The following is a 25,748-nucleotide window of genomic DNA, read 5'->3' on the forward strand; positions in this document are numbered from 1 at the left end:
CAAAACCGTTATTGAAAGTTAAATCTAAAAGATGTACATGACTATATTATGATGGATCTAGGATATATTTTACAGTTCGAGTCCGAGACAGAGACCCAATATAAGACGAGAATATGGACGAAGGGTCGAGCTTCAGCTCCAGTCCCTCTCCACTCTCCTCAGTCATGGCTACTGGCATGAAAAGAGTCGTAGGCGGATCCAAAAGGCTCCTGGATGAGCACAATAGCCACAGAAAAAGAACAAAACTCGAAGACAGGTGCTATGAGATCAGCGACAATGGCGAGGTGCTGACAATATACTTCCTTCATCAGCCTATAATGTGTGATCCCCCGACACTAGAGGGTATAGAGGAGGTTGCTCTGGAGGACCATAATCACCTCCCAGTGAAAATTAATGGGAAACCCTCTACTATGTTCGTTGACAGCGGGGCGACAATGAATTTTATAGAACACCGAGAAGCAGTAGTACTAGGATTAAATAAGATGGTGTCCGAGACCTACTCCACTAAAATAGGTCTTTTTAGGGAATTAAAAGACGTCATTATGAGTACAGTAAACAATGTTAATTTACAGTTACAAAACGGCAATGAATTGACCGCAAGAGTAGACATTTTTCCTCCGGAAATGGACAATTACTACGACCACGACCCAATCCCAAATTTTAATTTTTCTTTCCCATTAATGACCGAGTACCATGTCATACAGTAGTTTCACAGTAATAAATCATCGCTCTACTTTAAGAAACTAAGACCCCATAAATATAAAGGATTTGGATTGGCCTCTTCGAAACAGTCTTACATCAGAATGAAGTTACCACATAAAGCACAAAATACAGTAACCGATAAGATACTGGTTGATACAGGTTCACATGAAACCGGCATTTCAAGCTTGTTCCTGGAAAGCATTTCTTTGGAAAATAACCCACCCAAAACGGTTCGGATCCACATGGGAGGCGACACCTACATTGAAAACCAGCTACAGGTACTCCCTGGGGAAAGGTCCCCTCTTATAATTGGTACCGATCTCATGGAGAAGTATCGCTGCACATTGGATGCCTCATCGTTTTATTTACATTTTTAGGTTGATAATAAAACTTATTTGACTCTACTTTATTGATAAAGTATAGCAGCCTAACCCTCGTTATTAAGTAATACATTTAATATACCAATGTACTTTAATATACAGTACTTATTAATCTCTCTCATCTCATTTTTTTCTTGCAATGTATCTGTTATCATTTTATTAATTCTGCTAGAATTTACCTACTTAAAATTATCTGTTAGATTAAGGACCTGCTCGAAACGCTGCACGTACTATAGTGACTTTATAAGATTGTAAATACTATGCTATGTATTCTCACAAACCCAATGTACCTTCTTGTATATAAATAAATGAATAAATAAATAATTTGTGTATTTTACCTTATCTAATAACTAGCATGTTTACACCTACCTGTGTAAATAAAAAAATGTGTGTGTGTGTGTGTACAGGTCTCTCACACCTCTATGTCGAGGGATATATAATAAAAATAATTATTAATGAATAATAATAAATAATTAAAGGATGAGTATGGGGTGGTTCAATTCAAGTTCAAGTATGTTTATTGAGATAAGAAAGAAATACATCTTAAAGGGATAGAGTAGCTTAGGCTATTTCTATCCCCCTCTACTTCAAGTCCCTCAAGGGGCGCACAAATTCAGTGAGTACAAATAGACAAATAACATTACAAGAATCCCATTTAACATTGCAGGTTAATATAGTAAGCATAGCATATAATTGTTACACTCTTGGGGCAAAATTCTTGTAGCTCCTAAGTATACTGTCTATCATTCCATTATTACACATACAAACAATTTAATGTGGTACACTACTTATTTCTATAGTTATCAATAAGTTGACACTCTAATACATAATGTTCTAAGGTGTGGACGTGCGGCATACTACATAATTTACACTCCTTATCTTTTTCACTGAAATCAACACCGTATTGCCTGATATATTTGTATCCTAATCTTAATCTCATGTAAATTGAATCCTTCCAAGTAGACTTCATTCATTCAAGTACCTCATTCAACAGTATTCCCACATGTGAAGGGATCCACATGAATCTTACTTTATACCCATTTTTTTCTAATTTCTTAACATTCTCTCTACACTCTATCACAATATTCTGGTATACTGGGCGTCTGCTATTTAAAGATTCTAACGCTTCTCTGCTGTCAATAAAGAAGCAAGCATTTTTACCACATTTGACTACTTCCTTTAATCCTGATAATACACCTTGGAGTTCAGCCTGCGTTGAAGAGATATTGTCAGTTAAGCGGCGTCCAATAACAGTATCTACAGTGCCGATGTCAGTGTACTCCCTGATCAAGACTCCACATCCTGCCTTCCCATCCCTAGCTACTGACCCATCACAATATACATGTAGAGTGTTTTCTGTAGGCAGTTTTCTAATTATACAATCATATGTTGCCCTCAGCTCTCCTATTTCATACATACTTATTTTTCTTTTGCAAGGGAGTAATTACTACATCTACATTACAATCCTCCCATGGTGGTGTGAATTTTCTCTTGGGCACAGCAATACACTGTAATAACATCATACTTTATAACATTAGAACATAAGTTATTCATATATACTCTCTTCTTCATCATACACTGTTCATTACTTCCCACCTTTTGAACCGAGAGAATTAATTCATTAGCTCCCCCACCTCTCATTAATTTAATGGCAGAGGCTACATTTATCTCTACAATTCTATCCCCAATACTCCAACTGCAGATTCAACTCCATCCTCATTATCTCAATCATAGCATTTCTTGGGCATCCTAAGATAATTCTCATGGCTTCATTTTGTACCTTCTCCAACTTGCCCATCCTACCTTTACCAAAACAAGAAATGACAGGTGCAGCATAATCAATAAGAGATCTTACAGTACTCAAGTATATCATTCGTAGCACAGGGACTCCCTCTCTCCACACCACACACTTGGTCCGGGAGACATCTCCCGTCACGCAGGGTGCAGTTGCACCTCCACAGATCTCCAGTATCAGCTCTTGATACTAGTAATGGCTCAAAAGGGCCACCACTTACGGGCTATTCATGCCCGTGCCACCTTTTGGATGGTTTAATCGTCATCTTGGACACATTCATGGGAGACATCTCCCGTCACGCAGAGTGCACTTGCACCTCCACAGATCTCCAGTATCAGCTCTTGATACTGGTGATGGCTCGAAAGGGCCACCACTTACGAGCTATTCATGCCCGTGCCACCTTTTGGGTGGCTTCATCTTCGTCTGTTTAAAACACGGGAGACATCTCCCGTCACGCAGGGTGCAGTCGCACCTCCACAGATCTCCAGTATCATCTATTGATACTGGTGATGGCTCAAAAGGGCCACCACTTACCAATTCATGCCCGTGCCACCTATTGGGTGGCTTCATCTTCATCTTAACACATTCACAAGGGAGACATCTCCCATCATGCAGGGTGCATTCGCACCTCCACAGATCTCCAGTATCAGCTCTTGATACTGGTAATGGCTTAAAAAGGCCACCACTTACGGGCTATTTATGCCCGTGCCACCTTTTGGGTGGCTTAATCTTCATCATCATCATCATCGACTCCCACTCGTGACCATTTGGTCCGGGAGACATCTCCCGTCACGCAGGGTGCAGTTGCGCCTCCACAGATCTCCAGTATCATCTTTTGATACTGGTAATGGCTGAAAAGGGCCTCCACTTACGGGCTATTCATGCCCGTGCCACCTCTTGGGTGGCTTAATCTTCGTCAATCAATCAATCGACTCCCACTCCCTTTCCACATCATGCCAAGGCCTTCAGAGGTTGTAATCTCTTCCGACATTGACCCAACAGTCTGTGTATCTCAGCTTCCAAACTCTCATGGGGTATATCCAACATATATGCCTACAGTGCGGTCTGCTGCATGATGCGAGGAGGACGTGTTGCTCCGCATCTTCGTGTTTGCACGTGGCTGCTGCAGCTAGATGTTGTGAATTTGTTCTCGACTGTTGCAGTGATACAGTGCCTTTGTGTATCGAGGAAATGGCTGAGGCGGTCTGCCTAGGTGATGGACGATCCTGCACTGGGCCTGGAGAATGTGACAGTGGGGATGGTAGACAGGATGATACTAGGCCGTATCAGATTGATTGATTGATAAAGATTAAGCCACCCAAGAGGTGGCACGGGCATGAATAGCCCGTAAGTGGTACAATTTTTTTTCCCAGTGTTCTGAGGTTGCATTTAACCATCAAGCTGTTATCGTGGGGGAGGATACTGCTTCACAGTCTTTATGAGGGTGTCCAGCTGCTGGACACCTTTGTTGACCAGGAGAGTGGCTGTGTTGATGGCTTCAGGGTGGCCACTGCATGATTCAGGAACTCTTAAAGCTCTTCTAAGGTCATTGGTTGCTTCACATTCCAGAAGATAGTGAAGTAATGGCTTTTCTGTGACAGTTTGGCAGAAGATGCACTCTCTCTGTCGGGGTTCACCAATCTCCCAGTTGCATCTGTAACCTAGACGTAGTCTATATAGCCTAACTGCTATTTCCCTGTGGATTCCTTTTGGGATATTTAACCTTTCTAATTTGGTTGCCTGAAGATACCATGTTGCAGATGGCGAACCTTCAACTATTCTCTGGTGTAGGTAGGCTTTGTTGAGATGTGAGAATTTTTTGATGATGATGTTTTTTATGTTCTCTAGGCTGGGTTGAATTGTTTTATGTATCACTGGATGACGAGTTGCCAATTTAGCAATTTCATCAGCTTTTTCATTTAATGGGATTCCAATATGGGATGGGATCCAGTTTAAAGTTATGTTGAGGCCTTTGCCTTTAGCGACTGCTCCTTGATACAAAATGGTGGTAATTATTTCCACATTATCTTTCCACTGTTTTTGTCCTAGTATTTGAAGTGCAGCTTTTGAGTCTGTGTGTATGATTGCATTTTGAGTGTTTTGTGCAATCACATATGCGAATGCCTGTTGTATGGCGAACAGCTCAGTTTGGGTTGATGATACTAGTCCTCCCAGTCTCCAATATGCCTGAACGCTGGTCGTGCAAAGAGCAGCGCCAGCACTCTCATATTCTGTGTCCACCGATCCGTCTGTGAAGATGTGGGTGGCTCCTGCTACTGCTATGCTATACATTTGCTCTTCTATTATGCGCCTTAGGATTGTCGGATCATAGGCAGCCTTTTTCATTGGGAGACTTTCTATTACTATTTTGAAAGTAGGCTCTTCCCACGGCGCGGAAGGAGTGTAATTTGGGTGTGAATGAATCATGAACCCTCTCTATCAAGAATCATGTTTTTTAAATGTAGTCTGTTTAGGACTTTTCCTGCTCTTGCAACCCAAGAGTTTCCATTGTTTTGGCCTAGTCCAACCACCAAAGCCTGCCGTACTGGGATTGGATCAGAAGAAATAATTATCTTACTGATAATTGTAGCTGTCCTTTGTGATATTCTTTCTTGTAGAGAGGGCAAACCCGTCTCCAGTCTAAGAGTTTCAAGCCTGGTCCACATGGGGGCTCCCAGTGTAGCTCTCATAGCATTGTTTTGGGCAACTTCAAGCTTTTTCCACTGTTGGTGTGATAGATTTGTGAGTGCAGGTGCCGCATAATCGATCACTGATCTGACTGCCTGTACATAGTATGTGCGAAGGACTTGCAGATTGACTCCTCCAGAAAGGGAGGTTAGCGACCTGAGGATTGCCGTCCGGGCCGCAGTTCGCTCTCTCAAGTATGTGACCTCAGCATTAAAATTCATGTGTGTGTCCAGGATGATTCCTAGATACTGATAGGTGTCGACCCATTCTATTGGTTGACCCTGTACTGTGAGTTGGATGTTGGGCTTCGCTATTTTTATGGGCATGGCCTTTGACTTTGAGGGGTTGAGTTTGATCCCAATCTGTTTTGCCTATTACTGATGCAGTCTAAGCATTTGGGTGCAAGGCGCGCCGCATCCCTTCCTTTTATGATGATGACAAAGTCGTCCGCGTAGCTTAGCAGCCTGCAGTGATGTGGGAGTTTCAATCTCATTATTCTTTCCATTAAACAGTTGAAGAGAAGAGGGCTAAGAATACCTCCTTGCGGTGTACCATTTTCATGTCTTTTGTACTCAGAGACTGTGCCATGAAGTTTTACTCTTGCTTCTCTGTTTATGAGACAGTTTTTGGTCCAGGAGAGCAGGTTGCCTCTGACCTCTTTGTCAATGAGGCAGCAGAGAATAGCTGGGGCGCTAGCCAGTTCAAAGGCTTTTTCGAGGTCCAGGAATATCAGCATTCCTGGTCTGTCATTCAAGTGGGCTAACAGAGTTGTAATACATTCCACTGTGCCAACCCCTCTTCTATAGGCATACATATCATGGTGCAGTTTAGGCATTTTCCACTCCAGTCTGTTGAGTGCCATTCTGTCAGCCGTCTTGGCTGCACAGCTTTGGAGAGAGATGGGCCTAGCTGGGATTAGCTGGTTAATGTTTGCTATTCTGCTGCTTATATGCTCGGGCAACACCTCACCGGGTTGCCCGGGCAACGCCTCACCTCATTCATCTCCAAAGGTTGACAGGAATATTAACAATGCATTTGGAGCGAGTATATTATTGGGATAATCTACTCGCTACAGGCCATTTATAAAACCATGTTGTGACTCGTTTCAAGTAACTTTCCCACAATAGACGTTAGGCTAATTGGCCGATAGTTTGACGCAAGTGATCTATCTCCTTTCTTAAAAATTGCTACTACATTAGCAACCTTCAATCTAGCAATATTTACACCAGTTGATTGACAGTTGAGAAGCGGGACCAAAGAGACAAAGCTCAACCCCCGCAAGTACAACTAGGTGAGTACATCTCTCGTGGGATGGAATTCCAGTATGAACAACGCCGATACACATAATATCGCTGAATCTAAATACAGAAATACCTTGATCGAGAGTTTAATTGACATTAAATTTCCTAATTACAATTTCGATTTGGATTTGTAAAGTAGGATGTTGTAGTGAAAGTGTGACTGAGTATTGAGTGCAATAAGAGGCGGTAATATTCCTTGGTTAAGAGACAGGCGTTGTTGCTTCTGGGTAAAGAAGACACAGGCGTTGTTACTCCTAGGTAAAGAAGACACAGGCGTTGTTGCTTCTGGGTAAAGAAGACACAGGCGTTGTTGCTTCTAGGTAAAGAAGACACAGGCGTTGTTGCTTCTAGGTAAAGAAGACACAGGCGTTGTTGCTCCTAGGTAAAGAAGACACAGGCGTTGTTGCTCCTAGGTAAAGAAGACACAGGCGTTGTTGCTTCTAGGTAAAGAAGACACAGGCGTTGTTGCTTCTAGGTAAAGAAGACACAGGCGTTGTCGCTCCTAGGTAAAGAAGACACAGGCGTTGTTGCTTCTAGGTAAAGAAGACACAGGCGTTGTTGCTCCTAGGTAAAGAAGACACAGGCGTTGTTGCTTCTAGGTAAAGAAGAGACGGTCGTTGTTGCTCTTGGGTAAAGAAGAAACGGTCGTTGTTGCTCCTGGGTAAAGAAGAGACGGTCGTTGTTGCTCCTGGGTAAAGAAGAGACGGTCGCTGTTGCTCTTGGGTAAAGAAGAAACGGTCGTTGTTGCTCCTGGGTAAAGAAGAGACGGTCGTTGTTGCTTCTGGGTAAAGAAGAGACGGTCGTTGTTGCTCCTGGGTAAAGAAGAGACGGTCGTTGTTGCTTCTGGGTAAAGAAGAGACGGTCGTTGTTGCTCCTGGGTAAAGAAGAGACGGTCGTTGTTGCTCCTGGGTAAAGAAGAGTGGGTGTTGTTGTCCACGGAGGCAGCAGCAGCACCTGCGGCCAGCTGACGGGACCCGTCCTCTGTACGTCACTTATTTGGTTGTATTATTACTTGTATTATTACACAATTAGAGTTTGTAAACTAGTGGTGCACAGGTGGCAGTAAACTGACATCACTCTTAGTTGAAATTGTAGGTGAATTTGATACATGGCGGCTGTTATTAGATTTAGATTTAGATTCAGGTAAAGGTACATATATAATGTTGGATTTAAAGATAGAGATAGTATATACAATATCTAAAGCCACTAGTACGCATAGTGTTTCGGGCAAGGTGAGGTATGTATATATTATTAATATATACATGTACACATACTCATACATACATACATGTACATATATATACACATACATACTCAATCACCTATACAAATACACACATCAATAATCTTTGTGTCAAGTGATTCAACAAGAGGCTCACAACAGTCACTATACAAGGCACTTTACATCTATGGTAAGTCACACAGTTACTAGTCTTGCTCCACACCCACCCAACTGGGCGGCAGCTTTACAGTCATGTACTCCACACCCACCCAACTGGGCGGCAGCTTTACAGTCATGTACTCCACACCCACCCAACTGGGCGGCAGCTTTACAGTCATGTACTCCACACCCACCCAACTGGGCGGCAGCTTTACAGTCATGTACTCCACACCCACCCAACGGGGCGGCAGCTTTACAGTCATGTACTCCACACCCACCCAACTGGGCGGCAGCTTTACAGTCATGTGCTCCACACCCACCCAACTGGGCGGCAGCTTTACAGTCATGTACTCCACACCCACCCAACTGGGCGGCAGCTTTACAGTCATGTACTCCACACCCACCCAACTGGGCGGCAGCTTTACAGTCATGTGCTCCACACCCACCCAACTGGGCAGCAGCTTTACAGTCATGTGCTCCACACCCACCCAACTGGGCGGCAGCTTTACAGTCATGTGCTCCACACCCACCCAACTGGGCAGCAGCTTTACAGTCATGTGCTCCACACCCACCCAACTGGGTGGCAGCTTTACAGTCATGTACTCCACACCCACCCAACTGGGCGGCAACTTTACAGTCATGTGCTCCACACCCACCCAACTGGGTGGCAGCTTTACAGTCATGTGCTCCACACCCACCCAACTGGGCGGCAGCTTTACAGTCATGTGCTCCACACCCACCCAACTGGGCGGCAGCTTTACAGTCATGTGCTCCACACCCACCCAACTGGGCGGCAGCTTTACAGTCATGTGCTCCACACCCACCCAACTGGGTGGCAGCTTTACAGTCATGTGCTCCACACCCACCCAACTGGGCGGCAGCTTTACAGTCATGTGCTCCACACCCACCCAACTGGGCGGCAGCTTTACAGTCATGTGCTCCACACCCACCCAACTGGGCGGCAGCTTTACAGTCATGTGCTCCACACCCACCCAACTGGGCGGCAGCTTTACAGTCATGTACATGCATTACCTACAGTAAGCAAATTTTGGATATTTCGCTAAGATTTCGGCCAGCACATCATTATGAATGAAGTACTTACACATTTCTTGGACACTATTGATGGTGTTATCTCTAAATTCCGCAATTTTTTCACATTCCATTATATAATGACGCAAAGTATGCGAGTAGTTCTGCTGACAGAGTTTACATTTAGTCAAATCTACATCAGCAGATGTTACAAACTGCCAGAGGTACTTGTAGCCGAGCCTTAGCCTAGCAGTGGTAACATCTAGAAGTCTGCTAACATTATTGGATGACCCATAGATGTGCTTGAAGTATAAATTGTGTTGAAAAACTAAAAAATAAAATAAGGGGGGAACAAGGCAGAGAATAGCAATTATACAAGTTGGTCAACAAACAGCATTGATTACAATACTAAGACATGAGTTGACATTTAGGGGTAAGGTAGGTTACATGGAGTTTATTAGGTAGGTTTTAGTTTTTATCTTAAACTGGTTGAGAGAGGCATAGTCTTTGACATGATTGGAAGGTCATTCCACATTATGGGGTCCCTTGATTTGTAGAGCATTTCTAGTTTGATTTAGTCTTACTCTTGGGATATCAAATAGATTTGTTTCTGGTGTGGTGCCCATGGGGTCTGTTACAACCTTCTAAGAAGCTTTTAAGGTCATGATTGACATTACAGTTCAGAGTTTTAAATATATAGAGTACACATGAGAGGATGTGCAGTGACTTAATATCTAACATATTTAGAGATTTGAGTAAGGGTACAGAGTGATGTCTGGGGCCAGAGTTAGATATTGTTCTAATAGCAGATAATTAATGGTAATTAATGACATTGTAAGTCTCCGTGGTGTAGTGGTAAGACACTCGCCTGGCGTTCCGCGAGCGCTTTTGTCATGGGTTCGTATCCTGGCCGGGGAGGATTTAATGGGCGCAAAGCCTTAACTGTAGCCTCTGTTTAACTCAACAGTAAAATGTGTACTTGGTTGTAAAAACAATTCTTCGTGGAGGTCGTATTCCGCGAACCGTGGGATTAAGGACTTGCCCAAAAAGCTACGTGTACTAGTGGCTGTACAAGAATGTAACAACTCTTGTATATATCTCAAAAAAACAAAATTGCTAACCCCAGGTACTGAGAGTACCTTTGCTTACAGCAACAACCTTTCTTTGCTACAGAAAGTCTTCAGTAGAATATTAATGCACTTGATAGTGCTTTATGATTACAAGTAGTGTTTAAGCTTGTAATAAATGTATCTAGTTAATGGCAGTAGTTTCAGATGATATACCTGAGGCCCCCCACACCACAGCCTGCAGGATGAACCTGGGAGCCACTATACGAATAAACAAGTATGGAATTTCCATAATCGTGACCAGTGTGGTGATGGTGGTCATGCTGTACAGGTATGGGCACCCGTCAAGCATGGGGAAGAATGCCACGGTGGTGAGCCTGAGAAGCCTTCTCTCTGCGGCCATAGATGCTGCGCAGCGAGGCGGAAGAATCGTGAGTCAATTTTATTGTGAAGAATATTAGATTAATAATAACTTTATCTGGAGGTTATCTGGAGATGATTTCAGGGCTTTTTAGTGTCCCCGCGGCCCGATCCTCGACCAGGCCTCCACCCCCAGGAAGCAGCCCGTGAGAGCTGACTAACACCCAGGTACCTATTTACTGCTAGGTAACAGGGGCATAGGGTGAAAGAAACTCTGCCCATCGTTTCTCGCCGGCGCCCAGGATTGAACCCGGAACCACAGGATCACGTGTCCAGTGTACTGTCCGCTCGGCTGGCCGGCCCCTGATAAGTAATAACTCCTTGGTGTTATTACTTTTTTATTTTTAAGCACAGATGCAGGAGCAGACAACTTCTGACTCTTGTCACCAGGTTTTAGAGCTTTCAATTCCAATAGGTCATCTTTAGCCTACCTACTAGTTTTCCACGGAACCTAACCCTCCAATCGATTTACAACCAGGACCCCAAATCTGCATGCTGAGCAGAGGGAAACAGTTTAGTAGAGGTTCCCATACAACCCTCCATTCCTTGGGCTCAAACCACGCTAAAGTCATTCACAAGGTATTGGAATCTTATGCTATCACTGTGCTTTTATATTGATTAATTAACCTGTGCCCCAGATCATTCCCCCTGCAAGTTTGGGTGAGGCAAGCCTTCAACTTTGAACAGAAAAAAGTCAGACATTCTCTTTTATAGTATAGATTATATAACCTATACTCTTCATACTAACTTTTTTGTAAACTGTACATGAAGCATTTATCATTCACTGTATCTTTTCATACTATGCCCAGTAGTTGTGCATTAAACCACTTTTAATCTACCTATATTAAAGCTGTTACTTTCATTATGGATATACATTTTAGTACTATATACACTTCAGTACTTTGAAACATTTAGTTAGTTTAGTTCATTTATTATGCACCCCATACCCATCTTGTGGGCGGTAGTGGAAAGGGTTACAGAGGCACATAATGGGCTCAGGGACTGAACCCCACAATTCATTTAGCTAAGCAAGTTACAATCTTGATGAGCTAGTTACAAAATTCAATACAAGTCATCACATCATTGGCCGAGCGGACAGCACGCTGGACTTGTGATCCTGTGGTCCTGGGTTCAATCCCAGGTGCCGGCGAGAAACAATGGGCAGAGTTTCTTTCACCCTATGCCCCTGTTACCTAGCAGTAAAATAGGTACCTGGGTGTTAGTCAGCTGTCACGGGCTGCTTCCTGGGGGTGGAGGCCTGGTCGAGGACCGGGCCGCGGGGACACTAAAGCCCCGAAATCATCTCAAGATAACCTCAAGATTGTGCATACTCTTATTTTTTCTTTTGTTTTTGTTTACTCTGCTTCACTTCTCTCATATTTCCCCACCAGACCCCAGTGTACATCTACTTGGTTCTTGTCACGTTTACCAACACATAATATTGGTCTCAATTCTCCAACATTTCCTTTGCCACCCTTGTCATTCATGACCCCATCTTTCTTTCTCCTATATTCTACAAGACAGTGAATGATGTTAAAATGAGGTGTATATAAATGTATTATTTGCAGGTATACGACATTCGTTTGGCAGCTGAATTAAATGAGAAGAGCAAAGGCAAGACAAAGGAGGGTGCAAATGATCCGGTTACTAATGGTGATTTGAAGTCTCATTTGACCATGTTTTACTCGCTCAAGAAGAGTTTTCCAGAAGTGGAGGTATGGATAAGTAGGATTTTAGTTTTGAGTACATTAATTTCATTTTGTGTATCTTCTTCCCACTAGTATTTAGTGCAATCCCAAGGTTCAAAGGGTCTTAAGAGTTAAACTGGACAAAACTAGCCAGCCAAACTAGGGGAGCCGGTCGGCCGAGCGGACAGCATGCTGGACTTGTGATCCTGTGGTCCCGGGTTCGATCCCAGGCGCTGGCGAGAAACAACGAGCAGAGTTTCTTTCACCCTATGCCCCTGTTACCTAGCAGTAAAATACGTACCTGGGTGTTAGTCAGCTGTCACGGGCTGCTTCCTGGGGGTGGAGGCCTGGTCGAGGACCGGGCCGCGGGGACACTAAAGCCTCGAAATCATCTCAAGATAACCAAGATAACCTTTTGTATACAGTACAGGGATTGTGGAAAACAACTCTGTTTTGAGAGCAGTTACATGGATGTTGTCTGGGAGGGCTACTATGGTGGCTCCATGGTGTTAACTACCTGGATAGTTCTATCCAATTCAATCCACACCTAGCCATTGTGAGTCATTGTAAGCCTACTGGGGACCACCCTGGAAACACAAACCGAAACTGTCTCTATTTTCCGCTTGTTACAACTTGTAATACAGTCGTTACATCTTGGTTTAACGTGTTTATGACGTATTAGAACGTTGTTACAACTTGCTATATTGGTTGTTATAACTGGTTAGGAGGTGTTAAAACTTGTTTGAACGTTGTACCAACGTCGTAGTTTCGGTGTGTGTTTGGTGGGCATAGGCCAAAATCTGACCCTCTTCTAAAAGAGGCACAATGAGCAGGAGATCCTAGATTACCCTAACCAAGAAAAGATCACCAGAAAAGTGGATGAACCAAAAACATACAATCAGCATGGTAAACAATGCATAGAAAATGAGACAACAAACCTCCCAAACGGGTGAATTATCTAGTCGTGAAGCAGTTCACTCATTAATTCCATGTATGCACCTTCCTCCTTGATTCCTTGGTCTTGAACCTCAGTCATTTAGTCTGGCATACATGTTTGTGACATTGCGGTAATGCTCTCATTCTCAACATGTCTTTAATTTCTGGTTATTCAGATAAATATTAGCCATCATGGACACTGCTTTTGTCCTTTGGGGGCCATATGCTTGTATATTTGTCTATATTTCAGTGTTTACTTCATGATGCGTTTATTTATGCATCACTTCTTGAGTGTGACTGATTACTTGTTCACCTCAAACTGAACAAATCTAGAGTGATCATTTCTGGGCATTCACTTGTGTTGCCCTTGCCTATCCAGGGTTACTTCTCCTGGTTTGTTTGGATGGGTGTCCCTGAGAGTGCCGTACTTCTATGAGGGAGAGCCTTGCCCTTACCAGGCCACGTCCAACAGCCTGGTTGATCAGTCCAGGAGGCCTGGTCGACGACCGGGCCACGGGGACGCTAAGCCCCGGAAACACCTCAAGGTAACCTCAAGGTAAGGTAAGGTACCATCCTTAACATGTCTTTTATTCCTCTGCTAGACTTTGAGGATGACAGTCTGGGGGTTTGCTTCCTTAGAGGTAGCTCAGGGTGTTCATGTTTACTTTTCTAAGGCATGCTGCTTGCACCCTTTAACCCTTGCACTGCGCAACTGTTAAATGCTGACATCCCCGCGATGAGGAAAAAAAAATTGTTTCTCGGTGGCAGTATGTGATCTTGTGGTGCTTCGTTCACCACTTCCTGTCTTTGCGTCATTGTTCCTTGATTTCTTGAATGGCATCTCATGCCAGATGCTATTGCCTCATTTTGTGCGGGGCTGGCGGTGCCACTGCATCTTGTATTCAGGGTCAGTTCTTCCGAGGCTCCTTTTCGCAGATTATCTTGTGCCTTGTTTCACCTCTGGCCTATTCAGGTGTCACCTGACCCTGCATGGTCATTGGACCATGTTCTCTTGTTTTGTTTTTTTTCTCATTTCCGTTGTTCCCTTCAATCTGGAACTGTTTCTTCCAGTCTTTGTTTTTGGTTTCCCTCACCTCTGATTGTAGGATTGAGGAGCTTCATACACTTCTCTGGAGATGTTTTTTTTTATTTTTGGAGGGCCCAAGTGAGCGGTTACTCATCTGCAACAGGCTCCCCTCCTTTTTTTGGGTGAAGAATGAGTTGGTCGTTTCTGGAGGGTTTTTTTGGTGGTTGATGCTTTGTTGGTTTGGTCAGGGGCGCATTGTGTGTTGTGTTTGGTTGTAGCTCTCCACCACTACTTTTGGACCACTGGTTCTGCCTTGGTGAGTGTTCTGTGGGTCGATCCAATCTGTTTGGCCCCCGAATCCACGGCTCATATTTTTCCGGTCATCTGCAGTATCATTAAGTCCTGCCAGCCTTCGCTCTGTCCTTGTGCCCTTGATGTTTGGAACTATACCACTGTCTCAGATGTGTTAGCAAACATATCCTGGACTGATATTTGGTTGCAGGGTTTTTGGTGCTTGTGCGGGTCTCTGACAGCCTGGTATCTTGTTCCTGTGCCCAGGCCCCAACTTCCTTGTGACTTTAGGTTCTTGTGGCCTGGTTTCTCTTGTTTCATCCTGATCATGTGGTGCTTCCTCCTTACTGGTGGGTTCCCAGTTGGTTCCTTCTCCATGGGTAGACAGCTTCAGGAAGTCACAAGGGGCTTCCCCCAGAAAACCAGCATTGAATGTAATGAAGCCCCAATTTCTGGGTGAGCCCCGGTAGCTCCCTGGCACCCTCCCTCCAAACATTGAGGGGGTTTCTCACATCTTCCATAGAACTGAGGATGGTTTTGCTGGCTGACTGCAAACTACCTTACCCTTCCCACCAAAAAAGGGGAGGGGGTGGAGGGGATTGGGATAAACACAGTGGTACAAGTTTCAAAACTTTTTGATCATTTGTTTTTATTGTTGGTGGGAGTTCTGCTGGCGGTTCTTGAGGCTTCGGTCTTTTTTAAAGCCAGCAGTGGTCTGTGTTATCTCACTGAATTTCTGGGTGCCTTCCCTGAAGGTGGCATAGTAAGTAAATAAATGCTGCTGCTTTTTGTGCCTCTGTGAGGAGGGCCAGGTTCTGGCACTTGGTCCCCGGTAGGCCATATAGAACTCCGCAACTGATGCGGCTTAGTAGTTGGCACACTATCAGTGATAGCAACTTCAGAGAGCCACCGTGGTTTACCCATAAATTGCCATTTCATTACATTCAGTGCCTGTTTTCTGAGGGAAGTTCCATTGGCTCTCTGAAGCTATTAAGCACTGATCAGTGCCATATTACTAAGTGCCAACAGTCGCGAAGTTCTATCGGCTTACCAGAGACCACGAGCCAGAACCTGGCTGCATTAGAGAGGTGCAGGGAGTGATGGCCTATGAACACTTTATATTATAAGAATCATACTTGCCTCCAATCGGGAAAGGCACCCAGAAAGATAGATGAACCAAAATGAACTACGGTATGCTTTAAAACAAGACTGCAGCACCCAAATTGCCTCCAAGACCACTTTAAATGTGAAGTGATCATAGGCCATCACTTCCTGCACCTCTCTGAGGGGACTCAGGTTCTGGCTCGTGGTCCCTGGTAGGTCAATGGAACTCCATGGCTGATGGCACCTAGTAGTATTGCACTGATCAGTGTTTGATAGCTTCAGGGAGGCTCCGGGGCTCACCTAGCTCGGGTGAGGCTCGTGGAAACACTCGTGTTTCATTACATTCAACATTGGTTTTTTGTCTTAAATGTGATACTTGACAATGTTCATTAAGGCATCTATATACATTCTAGGAAAAGTGGTTTGTGTGTACATTTCTAAATACTGAGCAAGGATTTCATAATTTGTCATTATGAGCATTAGAGCTTCACCTTTAGTCTTGCTTGCCATTGTTTGGATGACCAATTTCTGTATTTCTTTTCTCCAGATTATATCTGAAGAGCATGATTCCGGTAACTTGGAGACATCCTCTGTATCACGAGCCTCGACGTACAACTCTGAAGTGAATAGTGTCATCACAGATGACATCATTGTCCCTATTAAAGATGTTCGAGTCTGGATAGATCCTCTTGATGCTACTCAGGAGTACACTGGTGAGGGAGTGCGAGTTTGTCTGCTTGATTGTAGTGAAAGTTTTGTATCTATATGCAAAATTACAATTAAAATAAGAGACGTGCTATAAATACTAAAGATTTGTTCTCGTATGTATTACTGTTGTAAAAAAATACAAGTCAAAAAGAAATATTGTAAAATACAGTACTGTAAAGGGGAGCCGGTCGGCCGAGCGGACAGCACGCTGAACTTTGATCCTGTGGTCCTGGGTTCGATCCCAGGCGCCGACGAGAAACAATGGGCAGAGTTTCTTTCACCCTATGCCCCTGTTACCTAGCAGTAAAATAGGTACCTGGGTGTTAGTTAGCTGTCACGGGCTGCTTCCTGGGGGTGGAGGCCTGGTCGAGGACAGGGCCGCGGGGACACCAAAGCCCCGAAATCATCTCAAGATAACCTCAAGATAAGGTGTTAAGTTAGTTTTATTCTGGAGAGAGCCCCCCTTGAGGCTCAATGACACTACTATATCAATATAATGCCACACTACAAGGCACTATATTACATTACATATACAGTATTACATATATTACGTATATTATACAAGGCATCCCTCACAAAGTTCTTATTGACCTATTTGATTATTGACTAAAGATTTCACTGTGATCTGGTGCCAGACTGTTACCTTGTCTGCTATGACCCTGTCCATAAGACAGGGGGGACTCTTACGTTACGGAGCAGGGGCCAGATTCACGAAGCAGTTACGCGAGTGCCTACGAACGTGTACATCTTTCCTCAATCTTTGACGGCTTTGGTTACATTTATTAAACAGTTTACAAGCATGAAAATTTCCCCCATCAACTGTTGTTATTGTTATAAACAGCCTCCTAGTGTTTCCGAGCTCATTAACTGTTTAATAATTGTAAACAAAGCCGCCAAATTTTGAGAAAAGATGGACATGTTCGTAAGTGCTTCGTGAATCTGGCCCCAGATGAATATCTTGCCCAGAAGGCACTTTTCATATACACTTTCAAGTCTACTTTTTTTTTGTTATGATTATTAGACTTACACTAACCTTGTTCACCCAGAAAACCTGCGAGAGTACGTGACAACAATGGTGTGTGTGGCTGTGAAAGGTTATCCAACAATTGGGGTCATCCACAAACCATTTGTCAACTTTACTGCCTGGGGCTGGTCTGGAAAAGGAGTTTCCCCAAAGCTTCGTATATCTGAAAGCCAGGTTAGTGTGCTATTCAAGTTTAATGATTTTTTTACAGTGCTGTTCTGTACTGTACTTATAGTCAACTCCTGATACCACATGCTGCATTCTTGCTATTACTGTATAGCATCGTGGTGTGTGGTTTATTATTAAGAATCTTGCTAGGGAAAAAATGACCAGAGGTATTTTATTACAGTACATAACTTATTAAATATAATTTTTTGTATTACTTGTATAAGCAATTCGCTTACATGACCTGTTTCACACACTTCCAGCAAGTATTATATTCCAAGAAGTTATATTTAATCAAATGTTCGTAACCCCTGACTGTTGATGTGATGTAACACCCTGGTGCGCGAAAGAATGTCCAAAATGTTTTCCTTCTATTGATAAAAAGTATTCCTTGACCAAGGGAACAGGAACAAAAAAATAAATAAGCCTTGCCATGGTTGTAGAGGAGAAAACATGCGACGGTGTCATCAATTCATACTTCTCCCAGCAGTGAATATCCCGAAGGGGTCGCCATTCAGTCACTGAGCGGTGCCACGAATAAAAAAAATTTCATATATTTACAATATCAATTGGGTATTTATTCATAAATTTTCCACTGAATTTGTTCAATAGGGTGTCAATTGATGTTCTAATAGAGTATAATAAAATATTCAGAACATTGATACACGCTAATATATGCGTGTCACTAATATGCACAAAAAAATAATGTTTTGTTTTAAATTACACAAATAATAATAATAATAATGTTTCCTCAATATATACACTTGCTCACTCAATATGTACATGTTTATGTTCCATTCAGAAACACTCAAAAGTTGTAGAAAGTGATACATGGTGAAGCAGTTTACGTAATACAGAGCAGCAGCAGCAGCAGCAGCACACACACTTTGCACTATATTGGGACTATTTTGTGTGTCTTTATCCTCTTTGTGTTGTTTGTAAGAACACACAAAATCACTTTGGCCTTTTTCATGTTTTACAGTAGTATATAGTCTATTTTTTGTAGCTGAAAGCCATCCTTGAAAGCCAGTCTGCAGTAGCATGAGGCAATGTATAGCTGTCGGTGACAACGTGGGGTGAGATTTAGCTCTATACCACACCTCCTGACCTTGCTAATTACCCCCTCTCAGTATTAACATTTTCATCATATTTCTTTTTTTATACTGTGTATTGAAGAACTAGGATGAGATCTTACAAGTCCTGGCATACACTTTATATTTATATATATATACTACACTGTAAATTTACTTATTTACTTATATATATATATTAACATTAATTTATTATAAAGAATTATATATTAAAATTCAACATTATTATTGTCTTTATTTTCATTTTTGTGGTGTGGGAAGGCATTTACCCATAGGAGATAAAGTAATGTAGCAAAGAGATTTTCAAAGTTTATTCCACAAAAAGAGTATACTAGTACATAATTATATGAAAACAAATATTATTAACTTTTAAATATAAAGTCATCAGAAGTACAGTACAGTATAGTTAATTTCTGAGTTCTGACAGGTGATATGTGGTACTTAGCCTTCGTGATAATTGTACAAACATACAAAACCCATTTGTAAGCAAATAAACAATTTCACAATAAACAAGCACTTTGGATTCTGAGAGTGTAAGAATGATAATTTTTACCAAGAAAATAAATGTTTACCCGCCAAACACACACCGAAACTACGATGTTGGTACAACGTTGGAACAAGTTTTAACACCTCCTAACCAGTTATAACAACCAATATAGCAAGTTGTAACAACGTTCTAATACGTCATAAACACGTTAAGCCAAGATGTAACAACTTTATTACAAGTTGTAACAAGCGGAAAATAGAGACAGTTTCGGTTTGTGTTTCCAGGGTATGCATTGGGTAAGGAGATCAAAGGTCATGTATGCATCCTTGAATCACTCTTAAACAGGGAGGCCCAAAAGACAACATTCCGCAAATCATCGTGTCTCGGTCACATGCTGGCGATGTGAAGGCAGTGGCCAAGGCTGCCTTTGGAGACAAGACTGAAGTAATTCCAGCTGGTGGAGCAGGTATGTGATTGCATCAACAGTTCCTATTGACCTATTACATATATCTGAATTTTTTGTTTCCTTACAGTATTTTGTCTTATTAGTTATTGTAAGAAATTAGCATATACAACTTTATTGTACAAGACGACTTCTCACCATTCTGAAGCACTGTTTTGCATTCTATTTGTACCTTTGTAATTTGACTCTACTGTTATTCAATAAAGCAAAGCTTGGAGAAGATGTTAAAAATTTTCCAATTTCCCACAGAAGTATTAGCATAGACAAGAGGGTTAATGTATGTAGTGATCATTGATCTATTGAGGGACTCCAAACATCCCCATTTGTTTTTCTTTTCTTAAGGGATGATTTATATTCCTCTTCCAGGCTACAAGACCCTTGCAGTCATTCAAGGAGATGTTGATGCGTATATTCATGTAACGATTATAAAGAAATGGGACATATGTGCTGGGAATGCTATTCTAAATGCTGTCAAGGGCAACATGACAACCTTAGATGGTTTACCAATAGATTACAGCCACCGGGAACAGTACAAGAACGAAGGGGGCGTGTTAGCTACATTATATGAACACAAGTATTATTTACCAAAGCTACAAAATCTCAGAGAGAAAAAAACACCTTAAAATGTGGTCGTAATTAATACTTTTGAATATATTTATTTCTTTACACATGGACACTTGAATTCAGTAAATTATTTACTGTATTTTGAAATTAAATTACAGGTATAATTATTTATGGGTCTGAGCATTTCAAATGCAGTTTAGATTTTTGTAGTCTTTGCAAAAATTCTTGACAGTAAACATTGCCACACTTGCTCTGTACATCTAGTGTGGTGGAACAGTTAGATTGAAAATAACACCTTTTAATATTTTCTATGAAAACATTAAAATAATGTGTATATATGTACAGTACTGTACTGATATATATATATAAATGCTTAAAAATGCTCAAGAAAGTGGCCAGATCCTGTAATTGATCCTGTTATTTTACTTCAACTTTAGCCGTCTTGGGATTTTTTGTTAAACTTTTTGACTCTTTATTTTGGGTCTCTGTCTCATCTTCAACTATTTGGGAAGGGTTCTTACTACCCTTTGTGAACTAGAGGGAACAATGCACTGCACCTTGGATAGATAAAACATGGTGCACTGGCGTACTAATAACTATCAAACACGTTTGGACAATGTCTGAATGTGTTTGGACAAGGTGTTGTTTAACTCATTATTAGTGCTGAGGTTTTAATATTTTTGCTGGGACTACAATAGTCATCCATTATATTTCTTCAGTATTTTATTTATTTAGAGCTGTCAATAACTTTTAATTTATATTTCTTAGAATCAATGTTTGAGAACGGAACTAAGCTCTAACTTGACTCGAGTATTTTGGTATTCATTCTTTAAATGGTTATCAAAGATATTACTTGCATACAAATGGTTACAACTATTGACCCTCAATCTTCACAGGTTCAAAATGCTTGAGTTTGGTGATGTGTGAATTTTGTTTTCAACTCTTGTACTTGTTCAGGGTGTACGGCATCAGGGCAAGTCTCGTACAGTTCATCACGGTGTTAGCAAAGGCTAATTCAGCCGTGTGGGAGATTTCAAATTGAGTACATGAATTGGTTTGGTTAGACACAAGTCATCACAGGCACCTTAGCTGTTGCTGTGGTGCACGAGGCATCACAGGCGCCTTAGCTGTTGCTGTGGTGCACGAGGCATCACAGGCACCTTAGCTGTTGCTGTGGTGCATGAGGCATCACAGGCACCTTAGCTGTTGCTGTGGTGCACGAGGCATCACAGGCACCTTAGCTGTTGCTGTGGTGCACGAGGCATCACAGGCACCTTAGCTGTTGCTGTGGTGCACGAGTCATCACAGGCACCTTAGCTGTTGCTGTGGTGCACGAGGCATCTTTCTGATCTCTTGTTAACCCTGCATGTTGGCCCTCACCTGCCTTGCCTCCCTCTTGTATCCAGCAGAGTCAGAAACATTGTTCAGCCCTTGTGAACTTAAAAAAAATCTTTCACGTTTTCCTCACTTTTGGATTTCAGTGCTGCATCCTAGATTGTTTATTGAAAAGGTGAGATTGTTGAGGTCTCTGGCTTCCAATCTATTTTGTATTATATTGTATGAAACTAAATTCACTCTGCACTAATTTGCTCTGCATATGGTCTTCCAGGAACATAACCATTCAACACATTTAGGGTTGACAGTATATTTCATGTCTTATTTGACCTTTTAAATTTAAACAACAACGGCAACAATGGCTGCACAAGTAACTGGAGAAAGAGCTCCAGATACTTCCTACATTTAAAGATTGTTCATGGAAATACAGTACAGTGCAACCTCGATTCGGCGAACTATATGGGACCAACCCCGATTCACTGGAGTGAGGGATTTCGTTGCAATCGAAAATGCCTGCTAGAGGCATTCAAGATACAATTATTTTTGTATTTTAAAAGACAAGAAAAATACATTGCTTCATCTGTCTGTTTCTTCTAATGTGGCTTCCATTTACAAAAATAATTCAAAACATGATTGGCATCACACACAGAGATCACAATAACGTGATGCATCAAATGAGGGTTGAAACTGAAAGGTTGAAACTGAAGTTCTACTGAACTTGCTGGATCCCGTAGCCTTTCCCTTTTACCCTGTCGTAGCTCAGTCGATTAAGGCAGTGTCTGGGATGCTCCCGGACGCAGGTTCGAATCCTCGTCACGGCCCTTGTGGATTTGTTCATGATTGGCATTATATTAAGAGAATTATCTATACCCTGACTTTTCCCTTGCTTTATGGGTTAATTTCAGGGAAATTTTAATTTCACCCTATCACATGAAGGACATCTAGCAAGAGAAACTGATGGTAAAAACACATCACTACATCTTGAGGTTATCTTGAGATGATTTCGGGACTTAGTGTCCTCGCGGCCCGGTCCTCGACCAGGCCTCCACCCCCAGGAAGCAGCCCGTGACAGCTGACTAACACCCAGGTACCATTTTACTGCTAGGTAACAGGGGCATAGGGTGAAAGAAACTCTGCCCATTGTTTCTCACCTGGGATCGAACTCGGGACCACAGGATCACAAGTCCAGCATGCTGTCCGCTCGGCCGACCGGCTCCCATCCCCTTCACCTTCATTGATTCACCTTGCCAGTTGGTTTTCATTTGCTAAATTATGGGTCCATATTCCTCTGAAAATGTTTGAGACTGGGGCCTGGGAAAATATGCTAGATGTACTCACATACTAGGTTCACATACTAGGTGAGTATATCTTGCATATGCCCCAGCCTCAAAACCTAATTTTCAAAAGGAATGTGTGCCCATATTTTAGTGAATGAAAACCAACTGGCAATTAAAATGAACCATAGAATTTGGGTTTAAATAACCTCAATAGCTTTTCGAAGGCTATTGAGGCTCTTGTAATGTTGTGTCCATATATAAATTTAATTACAAATATTGTTACCAGTCATGCTCTATGGGCTCATTTCACTGAGTGACATTTTAATTTCAAGCTGTCATATGGTGGGCAACTTTCCCACCAGTCTGTGAACTCTGGCCCAACATTCTAAGCAAGTTCACACATCCCCACTTCATCCAACTGCCTTCATTATCCTTCAGAGTAAAATAACATACTGGAGTGAACGATATGGAAGAAAATTTTGAATAGAACCAGTGAAGAGCAGGGGTGCCATAGGCACATTCAGAGAATACTATAAACATCAAAGGTTCATGGTTGTTCAACATCCTCCCAGCGAGTATAAGAAATATTGCTGGACCAACCGGGCTGTGGTGGATATGTGGGCTTGTGGGCCGCTCAAAGCAACAGCCTCTTGGACCAAGCTCTCACGAGTCAAGCCTGGCCTCGGGCCGGGCTTGTGGAGTAGAACAACTCTCAGAACTCCATCAAGCAGGTATCCAACTGCTTCACCCAACTCTAGCTCATCAAATGGAGCAAGTAAATTTGGCCTGAAGTGTGCGCGTTGTAACCACATTCTCCAAAATAGAGTTCACTGAATCGAGGCTTCACTGTACGGTATCATGAAATACCTCAAACTTGGTTTAGTAAAAACTTGTCTAATAACATTAAACACTGTATATACAGTATGTATTATAACTAACTTACATCCAGTTTTTGTTTCAATTAATGTGTTGTTGGGCTCAAGGATTATAATATATGTTTTAACAAAATGTAGTGCATTCAAGATGGTGCAATAACCATGCACATTTATTATTGAAAAATCAATTGTTAAATTTGCCAAGATTACTAGTCCTATGTTTTGTACCTGACTTTTTAAGACAACAGTGAACTGGTTTGTTTTAAACTTTTTCAAACTGTTTTCTCTGAAAAAAAGTCATCATCAAGTTCTTTTTTTTGTATTGAAATAGGGACTGTAGTATTTTGATGGAATATAACTGTGTACTTTAATTCATATCATGCATTTTGGCTGATAATGTATCCAAGCACTCACTGCAAGACATCTGCATGGTTGATAACGTGTTCCGTCAAGCAAGAAAACATTGTGTGTTTAATATAGTGAGCAGTAGCTACCTTGAGGTGATTCCGGGGCTTAGCGTCCCCGCGGCCCGGTCGTCGACCAGGCCTCCTTGGTCGAGCTACTGCCCAGGGTGAAATGTCTAATTGATGATGTCACAAGCAAGCATTACTACAAAAAAAATTTATATATGGACTGCATTGTTGTTGAAAAAAAAGGCCAGATAGGAAGATTTGTTTTCTGATACAGTAATATACCATAAATACAAAACAATGTACAGTATTTTAAAATCAAATTATAGTTGGACAATATGGTTGGCAGGTTTCACAGTGGGTGTTCATATATATTTCCTGTGACTGTGTTGCTCAAAACAAGAGAAGATAACTTCGTTGCTAATGATCATGTAGTTAAACGTACCAAGCTAGTGTTTGTAATGTATAGGGCAGCTAATTACTTTGATTGCTTGCTAGCACAAACATTTGCTGTTTATGGATTCAAAGGCAATATCACTATTGTTTACTGTAAAATAATGAAATTTTAAGCAGCATTTTCTGTGTGGATGCTAATTCTTATGGAAATAATTTTTCATTGATTTGTCTCCTTAGACCCATTACATGCCGAATTTACACAATTTTTTTTTTTTACTATCAACTTAACCCGGCATCTAGATATTCCTTAAAAAACAAGCAATTTGGTTTATAAATATGTTTTTCAGTTAAATATGGAATATGAAGTACCAAGCACAAAAGCTTGAAAATTTATTATAATACAGGTAATTAAGTAAGATGTTCCAAATCAAAAAGGAATGTTTGTGAGCTTAGGAAAAAAACCGAGACTTTAGTCTCGGTTTTTTCTACTGTACTACCGAGACTTTAGTACAGTACAGTACAGGACTTTAGAACTAGTACAGTAGGCATCGTCCTACTGTACTACCGAGACTTTAGTACAGTACAGTACAGGACTTTAGAACTAGTACAGTAGGCATCGTCCTACTGTACTACCGAGACTTTAGTACAGTACAGTACAGGACTTTAGAACTAGTACAGTAGGCATCGTCCTACTGTACTACCGAGACTTTAGTACAGTACAGTACAGGACTTTAGAACTAGTACAGTAGGCATCGTCCTACTGTACTACCGAGACTTTAGTACAGTACAGGACTTTAGAACTAGTACAGTAGGCATCGTCCTACTGTACTACCGAGACTACAGTAGGACGGAAGATTAATGCTCGGATGACCCATCAAGCAGAGCCATACTTGTTGAGATTATCATCATGACGCACAGTAATTGTAATTAAAGAGTTTGTGTTTACACAACTGTAACCCCGTTATATATATATTATTGTGTTTGTTCTCTAAGAGATGTATTCATTTTATTTTGTGTACAACTTTTAATTTTTAAGTGGACATAACAAGAGTAACAAATATTTTATATTCAAATTGTTGTATGAATTTTAAATAAACTTTATATAATGTTGACAGTATTGCAGTTTTTGAAACATGTTCTTTTT

General features: G+C 41.7%; 1 protein-coding gene across 1 annotated transcript; it reads left to right on the plus strand.

Annotated features, from left to right (window-relative positions):
• Positions 1-7,695: 7,695 nt before the first annotated feature.
• Positions 7,696-25,714, plus strand: LOC123747169 (inositol monophosphatase 3). Its single transcript, XM_045729203.2, has 7 exons — positions 7,696-7,849; positions 10,551-10,774; positions 12,332-12,478; positions 16,357-16,522; positions 17,564-17,715; positions 19,630-19,750; positions 20,114-25,714. The coding sequence occupies exons 2-7, from the start codon at positions 10,589-10,591 to the stop codon at positions 20,368-20,370; spliced, it is 1,029 nt and encodes a 342-aa protein (XP_045585159.1). The 5' UTR covers positions 7,696-7,849; positions 10,551-10,588; the 3' UTR covers positions 20,371-25,714.
• The last annotated feature ends 34 nt before the right edge of the window (positions 25,715-25,748 follow it).

This window comes from Procambarus clarkii, chromosome 77 (assembly GCF_040958095.1).
Source record: "Procambarus clarkii isolate CNS0578487 chromosome 77, FALCON_Pclarkii_2.0, whole genome shotgun sequence".
Lineage (NCBI taxonomy): Eukaryota > Metazoa > Arthropoda > Malacostraca > Decapoda > Cambaridae > Procambarus > Procambarus clarkii.